This window comes from Ranitomeya variabilis, chromosome 3 (assembly GCF_051348905.1).
Source record: "Ranitomeya variabilis isolate aRanVar5 chromosome 3, aRanVar5.hap1, whole genome shotgun sequence".
NCBI classification, from domain to species: Eukaryota; Metazoa; Chordata; class Amphibia; order Anura; family Dendrobatidae; genus Ranitomeya; species Ranitomeya variabilis.
The window spans coordinates 501,583,457-501,611,223 of NC_135234.1; the positions used below are offsets into that span (position 1 = coordinate 501,583,457).

The 27,767-nt window shown below is 40.7% G+C and overlaps 1 protein-coding gene across 9 annotated transcripts in view; it reads right to left on the bottom strand.

Moving 5' to 3' along the window:
* NF1 (neurofibromin 1) overlaps nt 1–27,767 on the bottom strand; it is a 373,185-nt gene that overhangs the window by 185,271 nt on the left and 160,147 nt on the right. For 6 of the 9 annotated variants that reach the window (XM_077296848.1, XM_077296844.1, XM_077296843.1 and 3 more), the window contains 2 exons: nt 24,419–24,554; nt 2,777–2,839 (listed from right to left, as the gene is read on the bottom strand). In XM_077296848.1, the coding sequence (XP_077152963.1) occupies nt 2,777–2,839; nt 24,419–24,554 (199 nt within the window). The remainder of the gene's footprint in view (nt 1–2,776; nt 2,840–24,418; nt 24,555–27,767) is intronic. The other 3 variants (XM_077296846.1, XM_077296849.1, XM_077296847.1) reach the window with 1 other exon arrangement.

Genomic DNA, 27,767 nt, shown 5'->3' on the forward strand with positions numbered 1-27,767 from the left:
GGCCAGGCCTTAAGAATAAGAGCAGAATTACACAAAACAATTATTCAAAACTGTGATGTTTAAAAAATGTTTTCTATTGTTAGCCATTACATTTGCCCATTGTGCCAATATAATTGTTATGGTAATATGAACAGTGAAAATCAACAATGAAAGAAGGTTGCGTGTTTTTGTTTTGTTCGGTTTTGTTTTAATTGGGACATTTTTTCTTCCATCCCTTTTAGTGTGTGCACATGGGTGTATTTTTTCCAGTTATTGGAGCAGAAACTGAGCGGCGACTCTCCAAATCCTCCTAAATTACTCAAAACAACTGAAAAATGGGGAGTTTTGGCTTCGTTTCTGCTCCAAAAATTCAGCAAATAGACTATGCGCACATGCCTTTAAAGAGAACCTGGCATGCCGTACAATCCACGGGCAGCATGTATCAGGCTCTGGCTGTATAAACACAGCCACGTATGCTTCACTTTGAACGCTTTGGCATTTCAAAGAAAAATATATTTTAAGAGCCTTTGGAAATTTAGACCACACTACAGACTAGCCAGACAAGTACAGGTGCATCTCACAAAATTAGAATATTAACAAAAAGTTAATTTCAGTTCTTCAATACAAAAAGTGAAACTCATATTATATAGCATCATTACAAACAGTGATGGATTTCAAGTATTTATTTCTGTTAATGTTGATGATTATGGCTTACAGCCAATGAAAATGTCATTATCTCAGTAAATTAGAATACTTTACAACACCAGCTTGAAAAATGATTTTAAAATGTTGGCCTACTGAAATGTATATTCAAGTAAATGCACTCAATACTTGGTTGGGGCTCCTTTGGCGTCAATTACTGCATCAATGTGACGTGGCATAGAGGCGATCAGCCTGTGGCGCTGCTGAGATGTTATGGAAGCCCAGGCTGCTTTGTTGGGTCTGAGGTCTCATCTTCCACTTGACGATACCCCATAGATTCTCTATGGGGTTAAGGTCAGGTGAGTTTTCTGGCCAATAAAGCACAGTGACACTGTTTTTAAACCAGGTATTGGTACTTGTGGCAGTGTGGACAGGTGCCTAGTCCTGCTGGAGAATGAAATTTCCCAACAACGCAGACGAGCTGAAGGCTGCTATCAAAGCAACCTGAGCTTCCATAACACCTCAGCAGTGCCACAGACTGATCGCCTCAATGCCACACAGCATTGATGCAGTAATTGATGCAAAAGGAGCCCCGACCAAGTATTGAATGCATTTATTGAACATACATTTCAGTAGGCCAACATTTCGTATTTTAAAATAATTTTTCCAGCTCGTGTTAAGTATTCTAATTTACTGAGATAATGATGCTTGAGTTTTCATTGGCTGCAAGCCATAATCATCAACATTAACAGAAATAAACACTTGAAATACATCACTCTGTTTGTAATGACTAATGTACGAGTTTCACTTTTTGTATTGAAGAACTGAAATAAATTAACTTTTTATTGATATTCTAATTTTGTGAGAGATGCACCTGTAGGTTGCAGGCAGCTTCTCCCTGCATGCTGCCCTGTATTGGCAGGTCTCTGCTTAGGTGTGGGCATATGCAGAGAACTGTCACTTCAGGACAGCAGGCAAGGGAAGCCGTTGCGGACTCACCAGTCTGGCAAATCTAAAGCGTAGTCTTGGTTCTAAGTCTTAGGAGGGTTCCTTGGCGGCTTCCCCTGCCCCCTGACCTGGACTGACAGATTTCTGCCTATACGCGCACATAGGCAGAGACTTGTCGCTCCAGGACAGCAGGCAGGGAGAAGTCACCTGTCATCCGCCTGTCTGTCTAGTCTACGCCGCCACTGCATTTCAGATTGAAACATGCCTGGCTGCATTCATACAACCAGTGCCCGATACATGCTGCCCAGACTTGTCTCTAAGCAGTAGATCAATCACCAGTATCGGAAAGCAAAAACACTTCAAGTTGTCAGTAACACTGACAATTTTATGTGCGCTGTCACTCTGTTTTCTTGGATTAGATAAGAGAATTAATTTCAGCAATCTTGATATATTCATCATCAATAAAAAATAATTAAACAAAAAAAAAAACGCCATTGAAAATAGTAACCATTCACAAAATTACTAAAAAAAAAAAAAAAAAAAAAAAAAAAGAAGTCCTTAAAAATTAAAGTACAAATTTATATTTTTGAATTCATAGTACATAAATTCAGCGTACCTGTACTTACAGACGATGCTGACTGACATGACCACATCACACCGCCATGCTATTCAAATCGACTCAGAAATACATTTTTTCAAATACTATACAAACTACTTACCTTAGTGTGCTGAAAAAAAATTATAACATATCTAAAAGGATTAAATAAAAAAAACTCTGGTATAAAAAGAAAAAAAAAGTTGTTATTAGAAAGAACAGGCTTTGAGTCGCAAGCATCAAGAAAGTAGAAGTCCCAGAATTCCCCCGAGTGCAGAGATAGTAAAACCTTCCCCATTACCGTATTTAAAATCAATGCTTCTTAAGTAGTAAAGCCAAAAGTTGAAAAAAAAAATTGCTACCAAACGCTCACACAGAAAAGACGCAAACCGCTATAGAATTTCAGTGTGTTAATTGAAATGAAAGCTATCTTGTGCCAGAATTAGTAGAATGATTTTGACAGTGAAGAACTGGAGGCTGGAGTGAAGATGTTTTAATAGCGGGGAAAAAAATAGAACATAAAAGGCTTGTTTAGGTATATTTCTTGTCCCAAATAGTCCATTTTTGTGTATTTGGGGAGAAAATGGCTGATAGAAAGTTCTCCAGACTTACTGATTTTTTGTTTTCCTTTTTTTCTTTAACGGAAGCTTTATTCAGTAGGGAATGGCAAGTTGCCTACAGGACAGAGATGAGCACAAACAAGTCACAGCACCAACTACACATAGCAAAGTAAATAAACTGATTCAATGGAATAAAACACAACGTGGACTCGTACATACAACTTCACAGGAAAGAATGTAACACACAATAATGGAATACAAATCATGATATTGGTGGTTCTCTCACATTGTTCCCAAAATCAGTTCTACTATTTCTGGTATCCTAGTGAAGTGGCCAAAAGTTATTTACCGGTATATCCATTTTACAATTTTGTAGCAAAAAAATAAAAATGGAAATAATGCGGAAGCAAAAAAAAAAAAGACAAAAAAAAAAAAGTTAAAAACAAAAGCAAATATTTCTTTTCAAAATGTTATGGCTTGAAAAGAGAAGTGAAAAAGGTGAAAAGATTAAAAATATATTTCACATCTAATTCTTTAAAGGGAACCTGTCACCCTCCTCAGGCGTTTGTAACTAAAAGAGCCACCTTGTGCAGCACAAATGCTGCATTCTGACAAGGTGGCTCTTTTAGTTATGCTGCCTGCACACGCTGAAATAAAGGCTTATATAATGTGCCCACTCATACCGTGAAATCGTCCCGGGGGCGGGTCTTTCCCCCCTAATCAGACGCAGCACAGCCGTCACTCCGGGTGCCGCCTCCCCTTGCTATATTAGCGTCCCTGGCGCCTGCGCTGTATTTATTTCCGGGCATGCACAGTTGCGCTGCCCTTTGTACTTACAGCGCAGGCATCGGGGACGATAATGAAGCAAGAGGAGGCGGCACCCGACACGCAGAGGCCCGGAGTGACTGCTGTGCTGCGTCTGATTAGGGGGGAAAGACCCGCCCCCGGGACGATTTCACGGTATGAGGGGACACATTTTATAAGCCTTTATTTCAGCGTGTGCAGGGAGCATAACATAAAGAGCCACCTTGTCAGAATGCAGCATTAGTGCTGCACAAGGTGGCTCTTTTAGTTACAAACGCCTGAGGGGGGTGACAGGTTCCCTTTAATTGTTATGTGCCAAGTAATCTTTGTAATGTAACTTTTTAATCTATTTGGAGTTTCTGTCCTGAATCCTTCTGTGTAGACTATACATCCAAAAGTAAATTCGATAGTAGACACGACTTTCTGTAATCCACCCCAGCCCAATATGAACTCCAGGCTGTAGCTATTCCTTCCTATCAGGACTTTTGTGACCGCAGTAAGTCAAAACTTCTCACTGTTTTTCCAGACTACGACGCTTTCATTAAATTACCAATAATTAGTAATATGGTACGAACAAGCTTCATCACCACATCTTGTTACTAATGAGTCTACTTCGGTATAATATTTTAGTTTGAATACAATTTCTGTAGAAATAACTTATCTAAATTCCTGTTAGGAAATATACAATAAGACTTTATGCATTTAACTACAATATTGTATTCACAATTTTAACAAGTCTACAAATTTGTCGGCAAAAAATATTGCCTTGGTTAAGTACGTTTTATGGATGCCTTCAAATCTGATTTAATGCAAACCTATCAGCAGGATTTTGCTAAGTAAACTACAGGCATTGTCAGGTTGGCAGTGTTAAATGGATTAAAATGATGACGGGATGAAGAAATCAGTCTTGTGGTTCTTGTGTAATCAGTGTTAGAAGTTTTCAGTTAATGATATGCCCATGCTCCAGGGTAGGACTGTAGGCTGAGTCTTATCTTCCTGCTCTAAGCAAGAGAAACCAAGGAAAGACCTGTCGACAGGCCGCCTCGAGGCACAGACAGTCTGTTGTCCATCTCTGTCTCAATGATGAGGAAAATGTTTGTGCTTCGGGGCAGCCTGTCGGCAGTTTTTTCCTGGAAATGTCTGATCTCTTGGGACACGAAAATGCATAACACTTGAAATTCATAATATATACATTGTTCAATGCATGCATGTACAGCATGTAAATGCAATATATCCACACATGTCTCAGATTTAACTGCCATTTGAAATATTTATATTCATGAAGAGGGAGACAAAACAAAGAACTGCTGGTATATTTTTCTGTTTTTAATGTTTAGTGTTCATTTTAGACAAAAAAAATATATCCTTATAGAGAACACATAAAAGAAAAAAAAAAAAAAAAAAAGGTTGTCCAGGGTATAACATTCCCCAGCATGAAAAATGTTAATGCATTTGACTTAAAGTTGGCAAAACGCATTCAAAACCACACATTGAAAATAATTTGTGCGCTTACTAGACTCATTGAGTGCCAGGAATACAAAATGACAGATAAGATCATTTACAGGGTATGGAAGGATTGCATACTTCCTGTTGCCTAATAGACTGACCTATGATTGTGTATCCTATAGATAATTACCGTACATGTCCTTTAATCTGACAATGAAAAACGATTATTAAGTTTCCTATGCAACAACTTCAACAGTTTACTGTACAAAGTAAAACCAAATTTAACCCCAAGGGTGGTTTGCACATTAATGACCGGGCCAATTTTTACAATTCTGACCACTGTCCTTTTATGATGTTATAACTCTGGAACGCTTTAACGGATCCCGGTGATTCTGACACTGTTTTCTCGTGACATATTGTACTTCATGTTAGTGGTAAAATTTCCTAGACATTACTTGAGTTTGTGAAAAATACGGAAATTTGGCGAAAACTTTGAAAATTTCGCAATTTACCAACTTTGAATTTTCATGCCCTTAGAGATACGTCACACAAAATACTTAATAAGTAACATTACCCACATGTCTACTTTACAAATGCACAATTTTGGAACCAACATTTATTTTTTGTTAGGGAGTTATAAGGGTTAAAAGTTGACCAGTAATTTCTCATTTTTACAACACCATTTTTTTTTTTAGGGACCACATCACATTTGAAGTCATTTTGAGGGGTCTATATGATAGAAAATAACCACGTGTGACACCATTCTAAAAACTGCACCCCTCAAGATGCTCAAAACCACATTCAAAAAGTTTATTAACCTTTCAGGTGTTTCACAGCAATTTTTGGAATTTAAAAAAAAAAAAACATTTAACTTTTTTCACAAAAAATTTACTTCAGATCCAATTTGTTTTATTTTACCAAGGGAAACAGGAGAAATTGGACCCCAAAAGTTGTTGTACAATTTGTCCTGAGTACGCCGATACCCGAAATATGTGGGGATATACCACTGTTTGGGCGCATGGCAGAGCTCGGAAGGGAAGGAGCGCCATTTGACTTTTCAATGCAAAATTGGCTGAAATTGAGATAAGACGCCTTGTCTCGTTTGGAGAGCCCCTGATGTGCCTAAACAGTGGAAACCCCTAAAAAGTGACACCATTTTGGAAAATAGCCACCCTAAAAAACTTCTCTAGATGTGTGGTGAGAGCTTTGAACCCTTAAGTGCTTCACAGAAGTTTATAATGTAGAGCTGTGAAAATAAAAAAAAATCATTTCTTTTCCACAAAAATGATCTATTAGCCCCCAATTTTGTATTTTCCCAAGGGTATCTGGAGAAATTGGACCCCAAAAGTTGGTGTGCAATTTGTCCTGAGTACGCTGATACCCCCATGTGTGGGAGAAAACTACTGTTTTGGGCGCATGGCAGAGCTCGGAAGCGAAGAAGTGGCGTTTTGGAAGGCAGACTTTGATGGAATGGTCTGCGGGCGTCACGTTGCGTTTGCAGAGCCCTTGATGTACCTAAACAGTAGAAACCCCACACAAGTGACCCCATATTGGAAACTAGACCCCCCATGGAACTTATCTAGATGTGTTGTGAGAACTTTGAACCCCCAAGTGTTTCACTACAGTTTATAACGCAGAGCCGTGAAAATAAAAAATCTTTTTTTTTTTCCACAAAAATTATTTTTTAGCCCCCAGTTTTGTATTTTCCCCAAGGGTAACAGAATAAATTGGACCCCAAAAGTTGTTGTCCCATTTGTCCGGAGTACGCTGATACCCCATATGCGGGGGTAAACCACTGTTTGGGCGCACGGCAGAGCTCAGAAGGGAAGGAGCATCGTTTTAACTTGTTTAAAGCATAATTGTATGGATTGAGATCGGACGTCATGTTGCATTTGCAGAGCTCGTGGTGTGCCTAAACAATGGAAACCTCCCAATTCTAACTCCAACCCTAACCCCAGCACACCCCTAACCCTAATCTCAACCCCAACACACCCCTAACCCTAATCTCAACCCCAACACACCCCTAACCCTAATCCCAACCCCAACACACCCCTAACCCTAATCCCAACCCCCAACACACCCCTAACCCCAACACACCCCTAACCCCAACACACCCCTAACCCCAACACACCCCTAACCCCAACACACCCCTAACCCCAACACACCCCTAACCCCAACACACCCCTAACCCCAACCATACCCCTAACCCTGACACACCTAACCCAACCGTAAACGTAATCCAACCCCTAACCCCAACTCTAGCCCCAACCCTAACCTTAGCCCCAACCCTAACCCTAATGGGAAAAATGGAAATAAATACATTTTTTTTATTTTATTATTTTTCCCTAACTAAGGTGGTGATAAAGGGGGGTTTGATTTACTATTTATCGCGGGTTTTTATAGCGGGTTTTTTGTTTGGCAGCTGTCACACACTTTTTATTGCAAAAAATATTTTTTGCGTCACCACATTCTGAGAGCTATAATTTTTCAATATTTTGGTCCACAGTGTCATGTGAGGTCTTGCTTTTTGCGGGACGAGTTGACGTTTTTATTGGTACCATTTTCGGGCACATGAAATTTTTTTATCACTTTTTATTCCGATTTTTGTTAGACAGAATGAACAAAAACAAGCAATTTGTGAATTTCTTTGGGGGGGGGGGGGGGGGGGGGCGCGTTTATACCGTTCTGCGTTTGGTAAAATTGATAAAGCTGTTTTATTCTTCGGGTCAGTACGATTACAGCGATTTCTCATTTATATAATTTTTTTATGTTTTGGCGCTTTTACACAATAAAACTTTTATTGCAAAAATAAAAATTATTTTTGCATCGCTTTATTCTGAGGGCTATAACGTTTTTATTTTTTTGCTGATGACGCTGTTTTTTGCGGGACAAGATGACGTTTTCGGAGGTACCATGTTTATTTATATCTCTTTTTGATCGCATGTTATTCCACTTTTTGTTTGGCGGTATGATAAAGTTTTTTTTTTGCCTCGTTTTTTATTTTTATTGTGTTCACTGAAGGGGTTAACTAGTGGGATAGCTTTATAGGTTGGGTCGTTAGGGACGCAGCGATACTAAATATGTGTACTTTTACATAAAGTGTTTCTTTACATAAAGAAATGAATTTATTGGAACAATATTTTTTTTTTTTTAAATTTAGGATTTTTTATTTTTTTTATTTTTTACACGTGTAAATATATATATTTTTTACTTTGTCCCAGGGTGGGACCATCATGCTATAGTGTCAGATCGCTGATCTGACACTTTGCACAGCACTGTGTCAGATCAGCGATCTGACAGGCTGTGCTGCAGGCTTGCAAGCCACCTCCCTGTAGGACCCGGAAGGCCCACCGCGGCCATCTTGGATCCGGGGCCCGCAGGGATGAGGACGGAGGAGACGCTCGGAACAACGCGATCACATCACGTTGTTCCGAGGGTCTCAGGGAAGCACGCAGGGAGCCCCCTCCCTGCGTGATGCTTCCCCTATGCCGCCGAAATGCTGCGATCATGTTTGATCACAGTATTCCGGGCGTTAATGTGCCGGGAGCGGTCTGTGATAATCAGCTGACACCCGGCCGCGCTCCCCCCCATGAGCGCGGCTGATCAGTGATGACGTACTATCCCGTCGGTGGTCATAGGGGACCAGACTACCTTGACGGGATAGTACGTCTGATGTCAGAAAGGGGTTAAAGGATAAGTCATAAATAACTAGATATCGAAATGCTGAGACCACCAATAACCACAGGGACCCTAATCATTGAGTTATAATTTGTTCTACAGGCCAGAGCTGGACTGAATGGGCTTTTACTTATTTGGATATATAGATGTCATACGGGGAGGTCCTTACCCAGAGTGAAGTAGGAATCAGCTATTTGCATGCCGATAAACCTAACCATCCATGTATCACATGAACACTGAAACAGTCAACTACCGTAAGTTATCGATATACAGTTGTGCTCATAAGTTTACATACCCTGGCAGAGTTTATGCTTTCTTTGCCCTTTTTTCAGAGAATATGAATGATAACACAAAACTTTTTCTCCACTCATATGGTTTGGATGAAGCCATTTATTGTCAAACTACTGTGTTTTTTCTTTTTAAATCATAATGACAACCCAAAACATCCAGATGACCCTGATCAAAAGTTCACATACCCTGGTGATTTTGGCCTGATAACATGCACAGAAGTTGACACAAGTGGGTTTGAATGGCTACTAAAAGGTAACATCCTCACCTGTGACCTGTTTGCTTGTAATCAGAGTGTGTGCAAAAAAGCCGAGTGAGTTTCTGGGATCCAGATAGACTCTTGCATCTTTCATTCAGCCACTGACGTTTCTGGATTGTGAGTCATGGGGAAAGCAAAAGAATCGTCAACGGATCTACGTGAAAAGGTAGTTGAACTGTGTAAAACAGGAAAGGGAACACAAAAAGATATCCAAGGAATTGATAATGCCAGTCAGCAGCGTTCAAACTGTGATTAACAAATGGAAAATCAGGGGCTCTGTAAAAACAAAACCACGGTCAGGTAGACCAGCAAAAATGTCATCCACAACTGCCTGTAAAATTGTTCGGGATGGAAAGAAAAACCCACAAACAACATCAGCTGAAATACTGGATTCTCTGAAAACTAGCGGTGTGGCTGTTTCAAGATGCACAATAAAGAGGTACTTGAAGAAAAATGGGCTGCATGGTTGGGACGCCAGAAGAAAGCCATTACTGCACAAATGCCACAAAGTATCTTGTATACAATACGCAAAACAGCACAGAGACAAGCCTCAAAACTTCTGGAAGAAGGTAATTTGGAGTGAGGAGACCAAACTTGAACTTTTTGGCCACAACCATAAACATTACATTTGGAGAGAGGTCAAAAAGGACTATGATGAAAGGAATACCATTCCTACTGTAAAGCACGGAGGTGGTTCGCTGCTATTTTGGGGATGTGTGAGCTACAAAGACACAGGAAACTTGGTCAAAGTTGAAGGAAAGATGAATGCAGCACGTCATCAGCAAATACTGGGGGCAAATTTGCACTCATTAGCCCGGAAGCTGCGCATAGGACGCACTTGGACGTTTCAACATAACGATTCAAAACACAAGGCCAAGTCGACTTGTCATTGGCTACAGCAGAACAAAGTGAAGGTTCTGGAGTGGCCATCTAAGTTTCCTGACCTCAATATCATTGAACCACTCTGGGGAGATCTCAAGAGCGCAGTTCATGCTAGACAGCACAGGAATTTACAGAAACTGGAGGCTTTTTGCCAAGAAGCGTGGGCAGCTTTACCATCTGAGAAAATAAAGAACCTCATCCACTACTACCACAAAAGATTTTAAGCTGTCATTGATGTTAGATGGGGCAATACATGGTTATTAAGAAATGGGTATGTGAACTTTTGAACAGTGTCATTTGGATGTTTTGGGTTGTCATTATGATTTAAAGAGAGAAAACACAGTAGTTTGACAATAAATGGCTTCACCCAACCACTAACCATGAGTGGAGAAAAAGTTTTGGTGTTATCATTCATATGAAAAAAGGCCAAGAAAGCAAAAATTCTACCAGGGTATGTAAACTTTTGAGCAAAACTGTACATAACCCTAAAGGCCCCATACGCATTACATAAAAGATTTCAGAAACAGCTGTTTTACAAGGGATTTGATGACCATCTAGTGCGTTTGTGAACCTCTCCTCTGTAGCCTGACAGATTTTGTCAAGAGATATAAGGATCTGGAAGTTTGACCTCAACCTCTCGATTATTCTGATTGGTGAGAAGATAAACCATTGCCACGGAATTCTGGTTGTGGCTCACTCAAGAGAGCACAGGAACACTCAGCCAAACGTGCCAGTCAATGAGGGAATTGAGAAAGATATCAGTCATCCCAACTATGGTTTGGCCGACAGCTATCCAATAAGAATCGGGGGCTTAAATGTTATGCTCACACATTGTATTTAACAAGCATGGGTGAAAAGTGATACAAAATGCTGAAGGAATTGACATACTGCATCTTGGCAAAAACATTGCAAGGCTCACAATTGGGGTGGGGTGGGGGGAGGGTACATGAAATCTCATTGATGATGCTTATAGGGTAAAATGCTGTGTATTTCAAGCTCCAAATAGGCAGCATAAAAAAATGCAAATACGCCGTATGTGAACACACCTCAATACTACCAATGGCACAGCTAAGAACAGCGTGCAAACTCACCACGGACCTCAGGTGCACCAGTTTACACAAACGTTCGATAGTCAAAACGGTTTCTTTTTTTGCCCAATAAATTAGCAGTTTAACAAAAAAAAAACAACATACTGGTATATATCTATATTGGAATAAACTGGCATGATCCAGACATGCTACAGACTAATCTCTTAATTTTTACTGGAGTCCACAAAGAATTGACTTGTGCAGTCTAGATCTCAGCCATCTAGGTATATATTACGTTACGCCTATTGTAGCATTATGGCCTGAATTTTAGGTTACTTAATAAATATAAATTACATTAATTATCTTAACAGACATTTTGCTTTTCACTGCTCTACAGGATTACCCATTGTGTGCACAATACAAATCAAGTGAGATTGTATTACAGGAAGGAATGATATTTAAGGACACACTATTCATGTAATATTCATCAGAAAAGACTTGTTAAAATTCCCATGTCGTCTCTACAGTCTGCTTTTTTTGTGTGGTCAGCAAAAAGTAGAGTTTCCGTTAACTCGATACAAGAACTGCCTGACTGCATGACCACAGCAACCTATATGAAATCTGAAAATACAGCCATTCTCAAGATTCGCATTTTTAAAGCGAAGAAATCAGTGGCAAATCTAATTTTAGAGAAGTTTTAAATGGAAACTGTCAGTATGTTTTTACATTGAAGTAGTGCTATGGCTGTATAATCGCTTGTCCCCTAACAATGTATGCAATACGCAAAATCAACCTTCAAAGCTCTTAATCTGATTTCCATATAAAGTTATATGAAAAAGTTTGGGCACCCCTATTAATCTTAAGCTTAATGTTTTCTAAAAATTGTTTTTTTTTGCAACAGCTATTTCAGTTTCATATATCTAATAACTGTTGGACACAGTAATGTTTCTGCCTTGAAATGCGTTTATTGTACTAACAGAAAATGTGCAATCTGCATTCAAACAAAATTTGACAGGTGCATAGGTATGGGCACCTCACCAGAAAAGTGACATTAATATTTAGTAGATCATCCTTTTGCAAAAATAACAGCCTCTAGTCGCTTCCTGTAGCTTTTAATGAGTTCCTGGATCCTGGATGAAGGTATTTTTGACCATTCCTCTTTACAAAACAATTCCAGTTCAGTCAAGTTTGATGGTCGCCGAGCATGGACAGCCCTCTTCAAATGATCCCACAGATGTTCAATGATATTCAGGTCTGGGGACTGGGATGGCCATTCCAGAACAGTGTAATTGTTCCTCTGCATGAATGCCTGAGTAGATTTGGAGCGGTGTTTTGGATCATTGTCTTGCTGAAAGATCCATCCCCTGCGTAACTTCAACTTTGTCACTGATTCATGAACATTATTGTCAAGAATCTGCTGATACTGAGAGGAATCCATGCGTCCCTTAACTTTAACAAGATTCCCGGTGCCGGCATTGGCCACACAGCCCCAAAGCATGATGGAACCTCCACCAAATTTTACTGTGGGTAGCAAGTGTTTTTCTTGGAATGCTGTGTTTTTTTTCCGCCATGCATAATGCCTTTTTGTATGACCAAACAACTCAATCTTGGTTTCATCAGTCCACAGGACCTTCTTCCAAAAGGAAATTGGCTTCTCCAAATGTGCTTTTGCATACCTCAGCCGACTCTCTTTGTGGCGTGCTTGCAGAAACAGCTTCTTTCGCATCACTCTCCCATACAGCTTCTCCTTGTGCAAAGTGCATTGTATAGTTGACCGATGCACAGTGACACCATCTAAGTTGATGCTGCAGCTCTCAGGAGGTGGTCTGAGGATTGTCCTTGACTGATCTCACCATTCTTCTTCTCTGCCTTTCTGATGTTTTTCTTGGCCTGCCACTTCTGGCCTTAACAAGAAATGTACCTGTGTTCTTCCATTTCCTTACTATGTTCCTCACAGTGGAAATTGACAGGTTAAATCTCTGAGACAGCTTTTTGTATCCTTCCCCTGAACAACTAAGTTGAATAATCTTTGTTTTCAGATCATTTGACAGTTGTTTTGAGGAGCCCATGATGCCACTCTTCAGAGGAGATTCAAACAGGAGAACAACTTGCAAGTGGCCACGTTAAGTAGCTTTTCTCATGATTGCATACACCTGGCTATGAAGTTCAAAGCTCAATGAGGTTACAAAACCAAAAAAGTGCTTTAGTAAGTCAGTAAAAAGTAGTTAGGAGTATTTAAAACAAGAAAATGATAGGGGTGCCCATACTTAGGCACCTGTCAAATTTTTGCTAGAATGCAGATTGCACATTTTCTGTTAGTACAATAAACCTCATTTCAAGGCAGAAACATTACTGTGTCCAACAGTTATTAGATATATGAAACTGAAATACCTGTTGCAAAAAAAAACAATTTTTAGAAAACATTAAGCTTAAGATTAATAGGGGTGCCCAAACTTTTTCATATAACTGTAGCTTCTATACTAGATTTCTCATGGAAGGCACACTGGAACTCTACAAAAGAGGTGTCAATTTTATACGGAGACAAGCACCTATACCACCATACTGCAAATTCCATAAATATGCAGACGGGTCTTCTCCAAATGTTATCATTTTAATGCTGCTAATAAAAATGAAACATGAGTGGTAATCCTATAATTACTTCAAATATATTATTTACATTTAAAAGGGTATTTAAAGGGTTATTCTCATCTCCAAGATCCTATCCCAACATGTAGTAGGTGTAATATTATTAGCAAATATGGTCACGATCACTAGCAACTAGCTGTTACTGTATCAGTGGTCGTAACCATGGATACCCAAGCTCCTGCAATGCCTGCACGTGAGGAAAGACATAGCAAATCAGAAAAACTATACTACATTTCTAATTGGAGGTATTTGTTATTATTACACCTACTACATATTGAGATAGGATCTTGGAAATAGGAATACCCCTTTAAATTTCAGTTTTTTTTTTCTTTAAAGGGAATCGGTCATGTAAAATTATGCTAGTAATCTGCAAATATAGGGTTAAACCAGGTGTGCAGTCTTCACAATGATAGCCCCGCTGCCGGGAAGAAATTAACTCTTTTCCCCCGGCAGGTTTACGCTTTCAATAACAGGGGTGGCCCCGGCAGGGTCTCACTCACTGTTCAGTGTATAGAGAGCGGTGGCTGTAACCCCCCAAGCACTGACTGACACTGGCTCTACATTAGTCAGTTGTCAGTCACTGCCGTGAGCGTGGTTACAGCCACCGCATTTTATACACTGAGCAGCGACTGACAGCAGGCTCAGCATTAGGGCTCAGCATTAGAGTCAGTTGTCAGTCACTACCATGAGCGTGTTTACAGCCACCGCGTTTTATACACTAAGCAGCGACTGACAGCAGGCTCAGCATTAGAGCCAGTTGTCAGTCACTGCCATGAGCGCGGTTACAGCCACCGTGCTTTATACACTGAGCACTGACTGACAGCAGGCTCAGCATTAGGGCTCAGCATTATGGCTCAGCATTAGAGCTCAGCATTAGAGCTCAGCATTAGAGCTCAGCATTAGAGCCAGTTGTCAGTCACTACCATGAGTGCGGTTACAGCCACTGTGCTTTATACACTGAGCACTGACTGTCAGCAAGCTCAGCATTAGAGTCAGTTGTCAGTCACTGCCATGAGTGCGGTTACAGCCGCTGCTCCCTATACACTGAGCGATGATTGAAGTAGAACCGGCGCCGCTCCTGTGACTGAAAGAGCAGGCCTGCATGGGAGTATAAAGTTAATTTCCTCCCAGCAGCAAGGCTAACCCTGCGGGAGCTGCACTGTCTCGGAATGCTGTTAACGTGCAAATTAACCCTATATCTGCGGGTAACAACGCTATTTTACGTGACCGTTTCCCTTTAAATAACCGGTTGATGAAACAAAACGACAAAAAAAAAATTGTATTCACCTACTCTTTTCCCCAACCACTCAGTAATGCTCCTCCAGTGGCATGCCCTAACACTGTTTATATATGGCTAGAAGTGCTGGCCCCTATGGTAATGTGATGTAATACTAGCAGTATGGTTCCCATTGAGACGCCAGTAGCACAGCATGTGACCACTGCAGTGGTCAAGTAATGGCCTGCATGGAAGCAAAATCAGTGCTGGGTAACATGGGGGAAAAAAAAAGTTTGGGTAGAAATATATATTTTTTTTTTTACTTCCATCGACAGCTAGTTTATGGGTGGAAAAAAAGAAGATTGTTGGATAATTGCTTTGCCTAACTTTCCCTCTGGACCAAAATAGTTGTCAATAGAGCCAAGAATTTACTGTACTGTGGAGATCACAATCAAAAGTATAAAAAAATATAAGTACAAAAAATAAATCTATACTGATTTTACAGTGGCTTTTCACTACAGCTGTTTATTATGGAGGCTTCATTCAATGAACTAATCCTCAGTAAACTGGAAAATAGGCAAGGAACATTGTAAGGCGACAAAAGTTTTTAGGTCTAACTTTGGTGAAGACTGTACTAAGCCAATATCCATCACACACCGCCATGTGTACATATTACATTCAAAGCTTACCAGAATTCACTTTGAAGATCATAATTATTACATTATACGCACCGGCAGTCATTTTACATTTCTGTATATAAAGCATGGCAAGACAAATCCCAGGAGTCAGGTACCCAATATTCCAAGGAAAATACTATCCATGCCCAACACTTTGCATTGATTTCCATTTGTCTAAGAAAGCATTTATTGCTTGCCCCTAAAAAGTGTCAAGACTACTGCTGGCTCCTATAGAACTTTTCCTAGCATTTAGCATTATACTAAAAGCTATATGCAACTTTTAAACCATTTTTTTAATTGCCTCAAGGAATTAAAAATGAAAGAGGCAGTTTTGTAGTAGGAGATAATTACCTACAGTCCCTATGCAACTCCATAGCAAGCAATGAACCCTGGTACAATAATCCTGCAGTCATACTTCCTTCTATCTGTCGTTTACATCAGGGGTGTCAAACTGCATTCCTCAAGGGCTGCAAACAGGTCATGTTTTCAGGATTTCCTTGTATTGCACAGGTGATAATTTACCGTATTTTTCGCTTTGTAAGACGCTCCGGATTAGAAGACGCACCCCAAATTTTGAGGAGAAAAATAGGAAAAAACGTTTTTTTAATTAACTGGTGGGGCGTCTTATAATCCAGGCGTCTTATTACTTACCAGGGGTGGTGGCTGTGGTGGATCAGGGTCCCAGGGTCGTTGCTGGAGGCAGGAGTGGAGCATTGCTGCAGGCAGGGATGAGGGGGTCTGCAGGGGGCTTCTGTGCTGCAGGGGGGCTCCTGTGCTGCAGGCTGGAATGAGGGGTCTGCAGGGGGGCTCCTGTGCTGCAAGCTGGGATGAGGGGTCTGCAGGGGGGCTCCTGTGCTGCAGGGCTGTCTCCGATGCTACGGGGGGGCTCTGGCGACATTTTGTGAAAGGCCAGAGCCCCCGGCAGTTCGTCCATGCGTTCCTGTATGACTGACTCCGGGAAAATGGCCGCCGGAATCTCGAGAGATGAGATCTCAGCGCTGGAATCTCGAGAGATGAGATCTCAGCGCTGAAATCTCATCTCCCGAGATTCCGGCAGCCATTTTCCCGGAGTCAGTCATACTGGAACTAACTCCGGGAAAATGGCCGCCGGAATCTCGAGAGATGAGATCTCAGCGCTGGAATCTCGAGAGATGAGATCTCAGCGTTGAAATCTCATCTCCCGAGATTCCGTCGGCCATATTCCCGGAATTAGTCATACTGGAACGCATGGACGAACTGCCGGGGGGCTCTGGTCTTTCACAAAATGTCGCCAGAGCCCCCCGCAGCACCGGAGCCTCCAGCATCACCCGGGGCAGCAGCGGACAACCCCGGCAGCGGCGGCGGATGACAGCGGCGGCGGACACCCCCTCATCCCAGCCTGTAATGGTAAGCGGTATATCCGCTTTGTTAGACGCACCCACATTTCCCCCCCAAAATTTGGGGGAAATAAAGTGCGTCTTACAAAGCGTAAAATACGGTAATCACCTGCACAGAATGATTCCAGCACCTTGTGCAATGAGAAGGAAATCTTGAAAACACGCATGGTTTGAGGCCCTCGAGGAATGCAGTTTGACACCCCTGGTTTACATCTTCCTAACCCCCACTGAATGTTCGCATAAACCTGGGAACTGATGGTAGGGAATAGAAAGGCAGAATCATCCTATACAGCCAGTCACTATACAGCCAGAACAAAGTGGTCACAACCCTTACAATATCCCCAACTCAAGTCATATCCTCCTTGGCCAAAAGAGATTTACCAATGATTACAGACACCATTCAGCAACTAAAATTGAAGTATACTGCAGGGGTCTCAAACAAGAGGCCCAGTGGCAGCATGCAGCCCCCGAGGCTGTTTCATGCAGATCGCAAGAACCGGATCTACCATGATCATCATGGCCTGGTCCTGAGGGCCACCGAACCGTATATTCTTTTCAGTTGAGTGTGTGTCTTTGGATACAGCTAACGTTGGTCGGTGAGGTCAGTGTGTGATGTCACTGTCATGCGTCACCCAAGCTGAGGAAGAGAAGGCAATGTTGGGTCATTGAGGGAGGTCAGGTGAGAAGATTTGTTTTTTGTGTATGTGAAGCGTGGCACAATTGGGGAAATTACTACATCACGGGGAAAAGGATGGGCACATTACTATATGATGGTGACATTACTAGAAGATAACCAGAAAGGGGACATTACTACAGGATGGAGAACATTACTACGAGATGAGGAAATTAAGAGATGCGAATACTACTATAGGATGTTGGTCAGAGTTACTATATTATGCTAATTGTAAGACAAAATTAATGTATCTGGCCAATTATGGGACATAAAAAGAAAACAAAAACTGTAAAAAATGGAAAAGAAAAAATAGGCAAAATAAAGTATGAAAAAAAGTAACACTAAAAATGCTGTTTTATGTATAAACTGAAGTAAACAAACTGCACGTTTGTTATCACAGCATCAAAAATGACCCAAGCTATAAAACTGTACGATAAATACAATGAAAGCCATTTAAAAGAATAAAATTTAAAAAAAACAAGCTAAATGTTTTTAAAAAAAAATGATCAAAAGGTGTATAGAAAAAACAATGTGGTATCACTAAAAATGTCATCTTGTCCTGCAAAGAATGCAGTCCTTCAAATTCACATTTCTATGTGAGGACCATATACCCAGCCTAGTTTGAGACACCTGGTATAATGGGATTTAATTAAAGAAATGCGCACATAGAATTAGTGGCCACTCATGTACTGCAGCTCAGCTGCTAATAAATTGAACAGTAGATGAGAGACAGTACATGAGAACTGTTACAGTGTACAGAGCCATGCTGTTCCTGCTCTTTATACATTGAGAACTGTGTCAAAGCCCCAACGATCTGATGCTGATGACCATTGCAAAGGACAAACAAAACTTCTTTAGAGCGAACCTGTCAGCAGGATTTTGCTCAGTAAACTACAGACAGTGTCAGGTTGGCGTAGTTATACTGATTAAAGTATTATCTTGGTTGATGAAATCTGTCTTGTGGTTGTTGTTTAATCTGTATTTGCAGCTTTCAGTTAAAGAGATTCTGGTGCTCCAGGGCGGCCCGTGTGTGGGGGGCTTTATGTGGTGCTCTGCTTACATATTCACCCTTATGGGCTTTTGACAGGTCACTGATCCTTCAGTGACCTGCCTCCCATTTTATATAGTGCATATAATATTGTTGGGTTAGAAATAAAAATGTAACTTCAGCAAAATGGCACCAGCGCATGCGCAGTGGCATCTATCACTTGCCAACAGATGGTACTGCGAATGGTATGTGTGTATTTTTATTTGAAATAAAGGACTTTATTTTGGCTGTGATTATTTACAATTTGACTATGGGGTTAGGAATGGATAGGCAGCAGCCTATCCATTTCTAACTTGTGAGCTTGATGTCAGCAGCCATAAAACAGCTGACATCAACCCCACAAATATTAACCCCACTTGCCACCGTCACAGGGCATCTGGGAGGAGCTGGGCAATGCGCCACAATTGGCGCATCTAATAGATGTGCCTTTTCTGGGGCGGCTGCTATTTTTAGGCTGGGAGGGGCCAATATCCATAGCCTTTTACCAGCTTGAGAATACCAGCCTCCAGATGTCTACTTTAGCTTGGCTAGTTTTCAAAAATGGTGAGGACAGGCCGTAGCTGTAATTTTTGCCATGATGGTTATTAAAAATAGAGGGGAACACATTTTTTTAATTATAGCGCAGGCTGATGAATACTTCCATCAGTCACCACCAGCTCTCGCTGATATCAGTGACAGCAGGGGTTGGCTGATAAGAATAGTACTCCCATCAGCTAACCACTCTGACCGAAGGTAAACTTTTTACCCCCTGCTATAGCTGCTGCCTCATGCTGTCATCTGACATTGTGGGGGCTGCAGCGCTCTGACCGGTCATAATGATCTTACCGCCGATCAGAGCCAGTGTTTGACGCTCTGTCATGCACATGACAGCATGGCAAATAATGGATGTAAGGGCCTCCCACTTATCCAAATGGGGTCTGGGTTTGGTTTCGAGTACTATTCTGATATAAAAAAAAAAAAAAAAAAAAGTTTGGTTAACTGTTCGGCCGAACTCAAACATCCAGGGGTTCGTCCATCGCTAGTTATGAGAAGGGCTAGTGAAGAAGAGATGATTTAGTAACTTCCAAACACCAAAATACTGATTTACTAGGATGCATAACCTATTTAGGGAACTGAAATGGGGTAGTCCAAGAATTAAATTACAGAAGCTACAGTTACCCAAGGAACGGGGTGGAGGAGACTGTTTGATGTTTGATGACTATATTGGAAGCTCTTAGGTTAATGTCCATGCAGAAACCCAACTGATTATTCATACATAAAACATGGATGCTTTTGTATGACTTTAGTAGGTATACCTAGGTGTTTAAAGTATATACCCATTTGGAAAAGAAAGAGGCTGTCAAATGTGCATCAACTATAGGACTCAAGGATATAGTTAAAGGGAAATGGGAAGCTGATGTGGGTCCCATCTCTTTAGAAGAGTGAAGTGAAATATTAAATTGTCCATGTCTGGTTTCCATAAATATATAGCCCAATTGAAGTCTCATCTCTTTCGAATTAATAAGGTGTATAGAAATTCATGGATAGTGAATAAAATGGGTGTGAGATATATTATATGCCATCGTTGTAAAGAGTAAGTAACAGAATTAAAGCATATGTTCTGGTCATGTCATTGAGTAAATTATGGGGAGAGGTGAGGGATATAATTATTAGACTATAAGACATTCAGATTCCATTGGACCCCAAGCTTTGTCTGCTGGGATGTGCAGGGGCTCTTGGGAACACTCCTGGTACAGCTCGCAGTAGCTAAATCATTATATCATGTAAGGAAGGTCAAAGGCAAGCATTGCAGAAGTAATTCAAGGACTGAATCGCACAATTCTGTTAGAAAACTATGAGAAGAGAGGGGCATTAGCTGAATTTGAAAAAGAATGGGGGAAACTGGATGAACTGCCTATGAGTGATGGCCATTGCTTTTCTGAGAGATGGGTTCTTCAGGCTACTAAGACTACTAGGTCATATTTTGACAAAAATATGAGTTACTACTCTTATATGAAGGCTTTGACTTCTTTAGTTCACACAAAGTTGCTGGGGATGGGGACCAATGCTATGGTCCTGTATAAGTCTTCTTTTTTACAACTAATGGATATCAATGGTATCCATCTTTTCAGATGTACACATGAATGTAATTTACTAGGTTTCTTTTTTGCAACTCTGAAAAGGTGGATGCCAAAGGAAAAGGGCACAGACCTAGCCCAAAGCTTCATAAAGTTTGGACAGAGACAAACGCAGTGTGAACAGGCCCTAACATGAAAAGATGACGTACTCTGTTTCTAACAAGAGTAAGGCTACGTTCACATTTGCGTTGTGCGCCGCAGCGTCGGCGCCGCAACGCACAACGCAAATAAAAACGCAGCAAAACGCATGCACAACGCTGCGTTTTGCGCCGCATGCGTCGTTTTTTTCATTGAATTTGGACGCAGCAAAAATGCAACTTGCTGCGTCCTCTGCGCACCGACGCGGGCGCCGCAGCGACGCATGCGGCGCAAAACGCAAGTGCGCCGCATGTCCATGCGCCCCCATGTTAAATATAGGGGCGCATGACGCATGCGGCGCCGCTGCGGCGCCCGACGCTGCGGCGAGGACCGCAAATGTGAACGTAGCCTAAGACCCTGCGCATAGGTAGTAGAAACACATAACCCTAAAGTCAAAAGCAAGAGAAGTGAGCTGATTTTCTGTTTTGTGGATACTATACTTCAACACCAAGTATACTTAAAGGGTAAATTCATCTATGTAGCTTTATTTCAGAGTATGATGCAGATAAGTAATTAAGTTTATTTGCTGCATTGATAAATATGCCTTAGGCTTCTTTTACACTTGCCGTGATTTTTGCGGCCGTATTGCCGTAATTTTCACAGTCTGCAGCAAAAACGGGAAGCAAAGATCTTGCGGATCGCCGATTTTCTGGTTTTGAATACTATGGAAAAAGTATTGGAGGAAAAAAAACGGCGTTCCACAAATACAGTGTTAACCGTGCACCACAAAAACAAGCTTCTGTTGTTTTTGGGGCCCTATTGATTTTCAATGGGGGCTGTGTCCGTAAGCTGTGAGAAATATCGAGCAGGCTCAATATTGTTTCACGGCCCTCACGGCCATACTTTGCTCCGACAAATTTGTGTGGCCCCATAGAAATGTATTGGGGGCCGCAAAATCACGGCAAGTGTAAAAGAAGCCTTCAGATTATGGAGTGCTAAAATAACTACAATCCATCACTGAAAGTGAGGTTGCGAAAACACTGCAGCAGCAAGAAGACAAGGCGTAAAAGTCCCTGGTCAACGCTTCGGCATAACGTGAGTTGTGCACACTGGCGAGAGCGGGTTTGCACCAGCATTCTTTACTATAGTCACTTTGGGCACTTGTCACTGTATATCACAGCAGATCCCTAATGAATTATTCCCTTACCACTTTAGATTGTTACATGGATCGGAATTATTCAGTGAATGTTTGAGGTATTAACTCTTTGAACACAGCAACTGCCACATGCTGCATCTATTTAGTAAACTGACCTGTGTCTGTTCTTACATGTTATCCATATATCATAATTAATGTATGACTCAAGTCTGTTTGGTGCCACTTTACCCTGGTCCCTTTTCACCAATATTTATTACCTAACACTATTATATATTAACTACTTATTAATTATTCTAATTCCATTTAATAACTAAATCCCGTTGAATTATGGGCATTTAATAAGTTACTAATTTATTATGTCCCTATGATGCTGCAGTATATTGATCTATGAGTATATTACAATAATTGCCCCTCTCCCGCGCTTTTTCTTTCTTGCTGAGTTTGTGTTCTAACAATTTAATAAAAAATTGTTTCAATAAATATTTAACCTTTACTTATAAATATGCCTTAGGATTACCGAGTGCTAAGATAAGTACAATCTATCATTTAAAGCAAGGCTGTGAACACATTGCTGCGGCTAAGATGGCAAGGCGCAAATGTTGCAATCACAAATTTTATAAAAGGTACATATATCAATCAGCCACAACAAGAACACAACCTACCTAATATTGCGCAGGCTCCCTTTATGTCCCTATAACAACTCAGAACCCATCAAGCTACGGACTCTATAAGATCTAAGGTATCCTGTGGCATGTAGTAGCAAAATATTAGCAGATCTTTTAGTCCTGTAAGGTTTGGCCTTCATGGATCAGTTCTTTCAGCAGTCCCCACAGATACTTTATTGGATTGAGATCTGGTTAATTTTGGAGGCTAAGTCAACACTCTGAGCTCTCTGGCATGTTTCCCAAACTATTCCTGAACAACTTTTTCAGCGTGGCAGGGTACATTATAAATGGAGTGTTGCACACGTCTGCTCTCTTCACTGACTATGGGACTAACGGGAAAAAGTCTATGCTGAACTCTTATCTTTGGCAGTTCAATAGACAATGAATGGAGCAAAGCAGGGGCTCATGATAAACCTTATCGCCATTTATACGGGACTCTGTAGAGTCCCTACTTCGGGTTGATAGGGCTCTAAATGATCAGATCCCGCAACGAATAGTAAGTTAGAGGATGTCATTCAATCTTGGTAAAACACCTTAATATTTTTTGGCAGCTGTGCTACAGTAGCTTTTCTATAGAACAAGATGGGCTAGCCTTGGCTTTCTTAACACTGAGCCGTGAAGCGCTCATAACCCTTTTGTTGGTTCACTAATTGTCCTTCCTCACATGACTTCTGATAACTGCAGTTTAATAAAGGCTGGGAACACACTATAAGCCCTGCAGTTGTGGAGTTGCTCTGAGTTAGTCATTTAGTTTTCACAATCTGTCCCTTTTAAAGTTATTAGATTCTTAGCCTTGCCACTTTCTTCTGATACTAACCTATCAACTTCAAGAACTGTTCACTTCCTCCCTAATATTTCCCCTCTGGACAAGTGTTAAATCTTGTTATTCTCTTCACCAAAGATAGGAGAATCGATTTACAGAATTCCGTCCCGTTGACCAGATCAGCAACATGTGACTGCTGGGCAAGGAGGCTTGCAAATCACCTTACCTCCTGACATTACCAGCTCTTCTTTTGGTTAGCCGGACTGGCGCAATGTTGTTTGCGCATCACAATGCAAGGATGATGTTGCACCACACTGGATAATCCAAAGGAGGACCAAACAATGAAGGAAGGCCAGAAGATCTGCAGGCTTACCATCCCAGGGTTACAGATTACTGACCTGTTCAATGGGCCAAGGTCCTGTGAATCAACTCTCATCCTATAGACATTTTTAATTTATAGCATAAAACAAGGAAATTGGGAAGGAGGCACAAGACAAGATTTTAACTCCGCCACCTAGGAAATCCATTGAACTTTCAAATCTGTGCGCGAGTCAAAGAAAGATCGGGTGTGAAGAAAAACAATGTAACCATTTGGTGGTTTAGTAATTAATCCAACAGAAGAAAGCTCAAAAGGGAAACCCCTGATAAATTGCAAACCTGTAAATGGAACAAAGTTAAAATTTGTGGAAGACTAACAGTATTTGGTATAGTTCATAAACAACCATCTATAAAACATAACAAAATTAAATACTGAAAATAAACTTAAATACTGAAATGCAAAGTATCTAAAACAAAGAAGAATTATAGCAACATATCAGAACAAATAAAAAAAAAAAAAAAAAAAAGCAAAAACCTTGTTTTCTATTTTAGAACTTTGCACACGGTTTCACATACCTGGTACAAACAATGGCACACACTCCGCAACTGAGTAGGGAATTCATGAGTCGAGTTAATAATGGCATGAAAGAATTTCTCAGTCATCTGCAGAAGACAACGTTGATTTTCTTCAAGGACTTCAACTCCATCCAACCTTCAAAGTACATCACAATCCCAAATTAGGAGAAAAGTTAGCGTTAGAAAAGGGAATGAAAATGCAGCATGACCTTAACAGGCTTGGCTTCATGGGTTTATAAAAGTGCAATATTTACACATCTTTCTTCTAACATTCCCAGCTTACCATTGTATCAATATAGGTGCATAATACTTATCAATCGCATTCTACAGGTTCCTACAGTTGCCCTGGACCTCTTCTGGATCACATTATTGCTGCAGAACTTTCCCGGCTCAGATAGGGACCGTTGTGTGGGGCTGTGCTACTTTCGTCAATATAAGCCTCTGGAGAGGATGAACCAGACTCCATGGGCTTACACTGTGAAAGCCACGTGATCCAGAAGAGGAGAGGAAGCACCACTGGAAACCAGGGAAAGGTGAACGATAAGCATTTTAATATACCTGCACTATAGCATACAAGTGCACAAAAAGTTTAACAGGGTGGAACTTTTGCTGGGAGTGCACTTTTAGGGTATGTGTCCACGTTCAGGATTGCATCAGGATTTGGTCAGGATTTTTCATCAGTATTTGTAAGCCAAAACCAGGAGTGGAACAATTAGAGGAAAAGTATAATAGAAACATATGCACCACTTTTGCATTTATCACCCACTCCTGGTTTTGGCTTATAAATACTGATGAAAAATCCTGACCAAATCCTGATGCAATCCTGAACGTGGACACATACCCTTAGGTGGTTAAAGATTATGGACAACACAGAGGGCAATTTTGCTTTTACTTAAGAAGCATGCCTTTTCAGGGAAACAAAATCATTTTTGCAATACAGATTCACTGTAAATGTTGAAAGGTTCAATTTGTACAGCCTTTATGCATAACAATATAAAGCGTATTGCAGAATTAGTTAACAGTGAATCCGTCGCTAACAATATTCTTATAAAATTTTGGGAACCTGATCCTTGTTCTAAATCTATGATCAGAAACTTTTTATTTAGCCATAAATGTGCTTCAGGAAAAAATGAACAAATAGATGAAGATAAACTCTGCAGTCAGAAAAAGTCCACAGAAAAAAGGACCCTTCACTGGATTTTTTTTTTTTTTTTTTTGTTTTAACTTGAACAGAGTGCCTCCTTAGGCTACTTTCACACATCAGGTTTTTGCTGCCAGGCTCAATCCGGCTAAATTTAAAAAAGATGGATCCGGCGAATGTTGCCGCCGGATCCGGTGTTTTTCCCATAGACTTGTATTAGTGCCGGATGACCTTGGGTTTCGTCCGGCTTTCACCGGATCCGGCAAATCTGCCGTTTCCGGTTCCATAGCAACGTTTTTTGTCTCCGGTAAAAAAAAGCCGGAAGCGTCGGATCTAGCGCTTCCAGCTGTTTGCTAGAATGGAAGTCTATGGGAGCCGGAAGGTGCCGGATCCGGAAAATGACGGATTCCGGCGTCAGATTCAGTTTTTTTTATACTGAGCATGCTCCAAAAATTTTTTTATCCAATAATCTAGATATGCTAGCCGGATCCGTCGAAAAACGGATCTGTCGCTTCAGTTTTTCACAATCTGCGCCGCATCCGGTTTTTCTAACATTTGCCGGATTGTGACTGATGCAAAAAACCTGATGTGTGAAAGTAGCCTTAAATGGGCACTGCTGCACTGATTATTCAACAGTTTTTATTTTCCTTTTGAGCTCATCTGATCCAAAGTTATACCCTCCGGTAATAATGATGCAAATTTGAACTGGGCGTGTACTACTGAACTTCTGTGTGGGTTTTTGCTTTTTCTCCTCTGACACTGACCAATCGAAACACAGCCGCACACACAAGTTCTACGGTGAACGCCCAGGCGCTTGGAGGGAATACTTGCACCATTATTACTGGGGAGCACAACTGGAACAGGAGGGCACAGGAAAAAAAAAATAAAAGAAAAAATGTTCCATAATCAGTACCAATTTTAGGTAGCAGTCAGATTTTTTTTATTTTATCAAAACAAAATTGTACCCAAAAATTCATAATTGTAAGAAAACTAGCTTCGAAAGATGATTATATTTTTAAAGGGTAATTCCTATGTTTGACTTTCATGTCAGAGATGGGAGTAACTGCTTGTTAGTACCTGGTCACCAGAGGCGGAATCATGAAAAACTGCCAAGGGCAGCTATACCAAGCTGTATTGGGAACCCCACCTCTAGTGTCTGGGACCCATAAGCATTTATCAGCCATAAAATGCAGAATTGGGAATAATTTATTAATTATAGACAATATCCTACTTTAAATTTAAAGTGGAGCTGCCACTATGCCTGACATGTCTTTTAGTGTATACAGTATACTGCCTATTCCATAGCAACTTTCCTTGAATGTACAGTTCCTAGAGTCTCCCTCTTAGAAGTGTATTAATAAATTGTCAAGTAGGTGTTTCCAGTTTGGAGTTTGTCCCTGCATTCACCCAACTGCACAGTGACTGTAGGGACACTCCTTTGACAGAGGAATTTTAACAACCAGTTGACTTTTTACATTATTTTTCGAGAGGAAAAGCAGAGGAACAGACCTATTCCAGAATCGTTATTTCATGGTAATTTCCCTACACATTTTTTAACTCAATGAGGGAAAAAGAAATGTGTTCTTTTGTATGGTTTCTTTAACCAGACCCTGCAGCAGCATACACAGATACAGCGATGAGAAATACTAGATCTACGGTTTCACAAATTTGAAAAATAAATATCTGCTCCTTAGATCTTAAAATTAGGCAAATGCAACTTCAGATGAACACCACAACATAAGAACATCTTGTTAACAAAAACAAGGCCAAAATTCGGAAAGCGTGAAAAATTAAGTACACCCTTACTGCTTCCATAGGATGGTAAGCAACCACCATGTGCTCCTAAAATAAATGCCCTTTTTTAATTTTTGTTCATCCACAGGCGTGACCACCTCTATAATGCTGCATCCATACTTTGCGGCTTTGGTGTGTGTTTTTTCTACAATTGCATAAAAAATATTGCACTTTTACCATGAGTGCTGCAAAAGAAAAAAAAAAAAAAAAGTGACAGCAATATGTGAACACAGACTAAAATCAGATTTTTTTGGCAGATTGCTGGTATGGGGGATGAAGGCATGTATAACAGAGCTAAGGAGGAACTACATTGACAGTAAAAACAATTAAAGCTTCTCATTATTCTGGACAGAGTTACAGTGGACAAAATAAGAGATGAATATGTCACCAATTGTCTACGTAAATATATTTCTA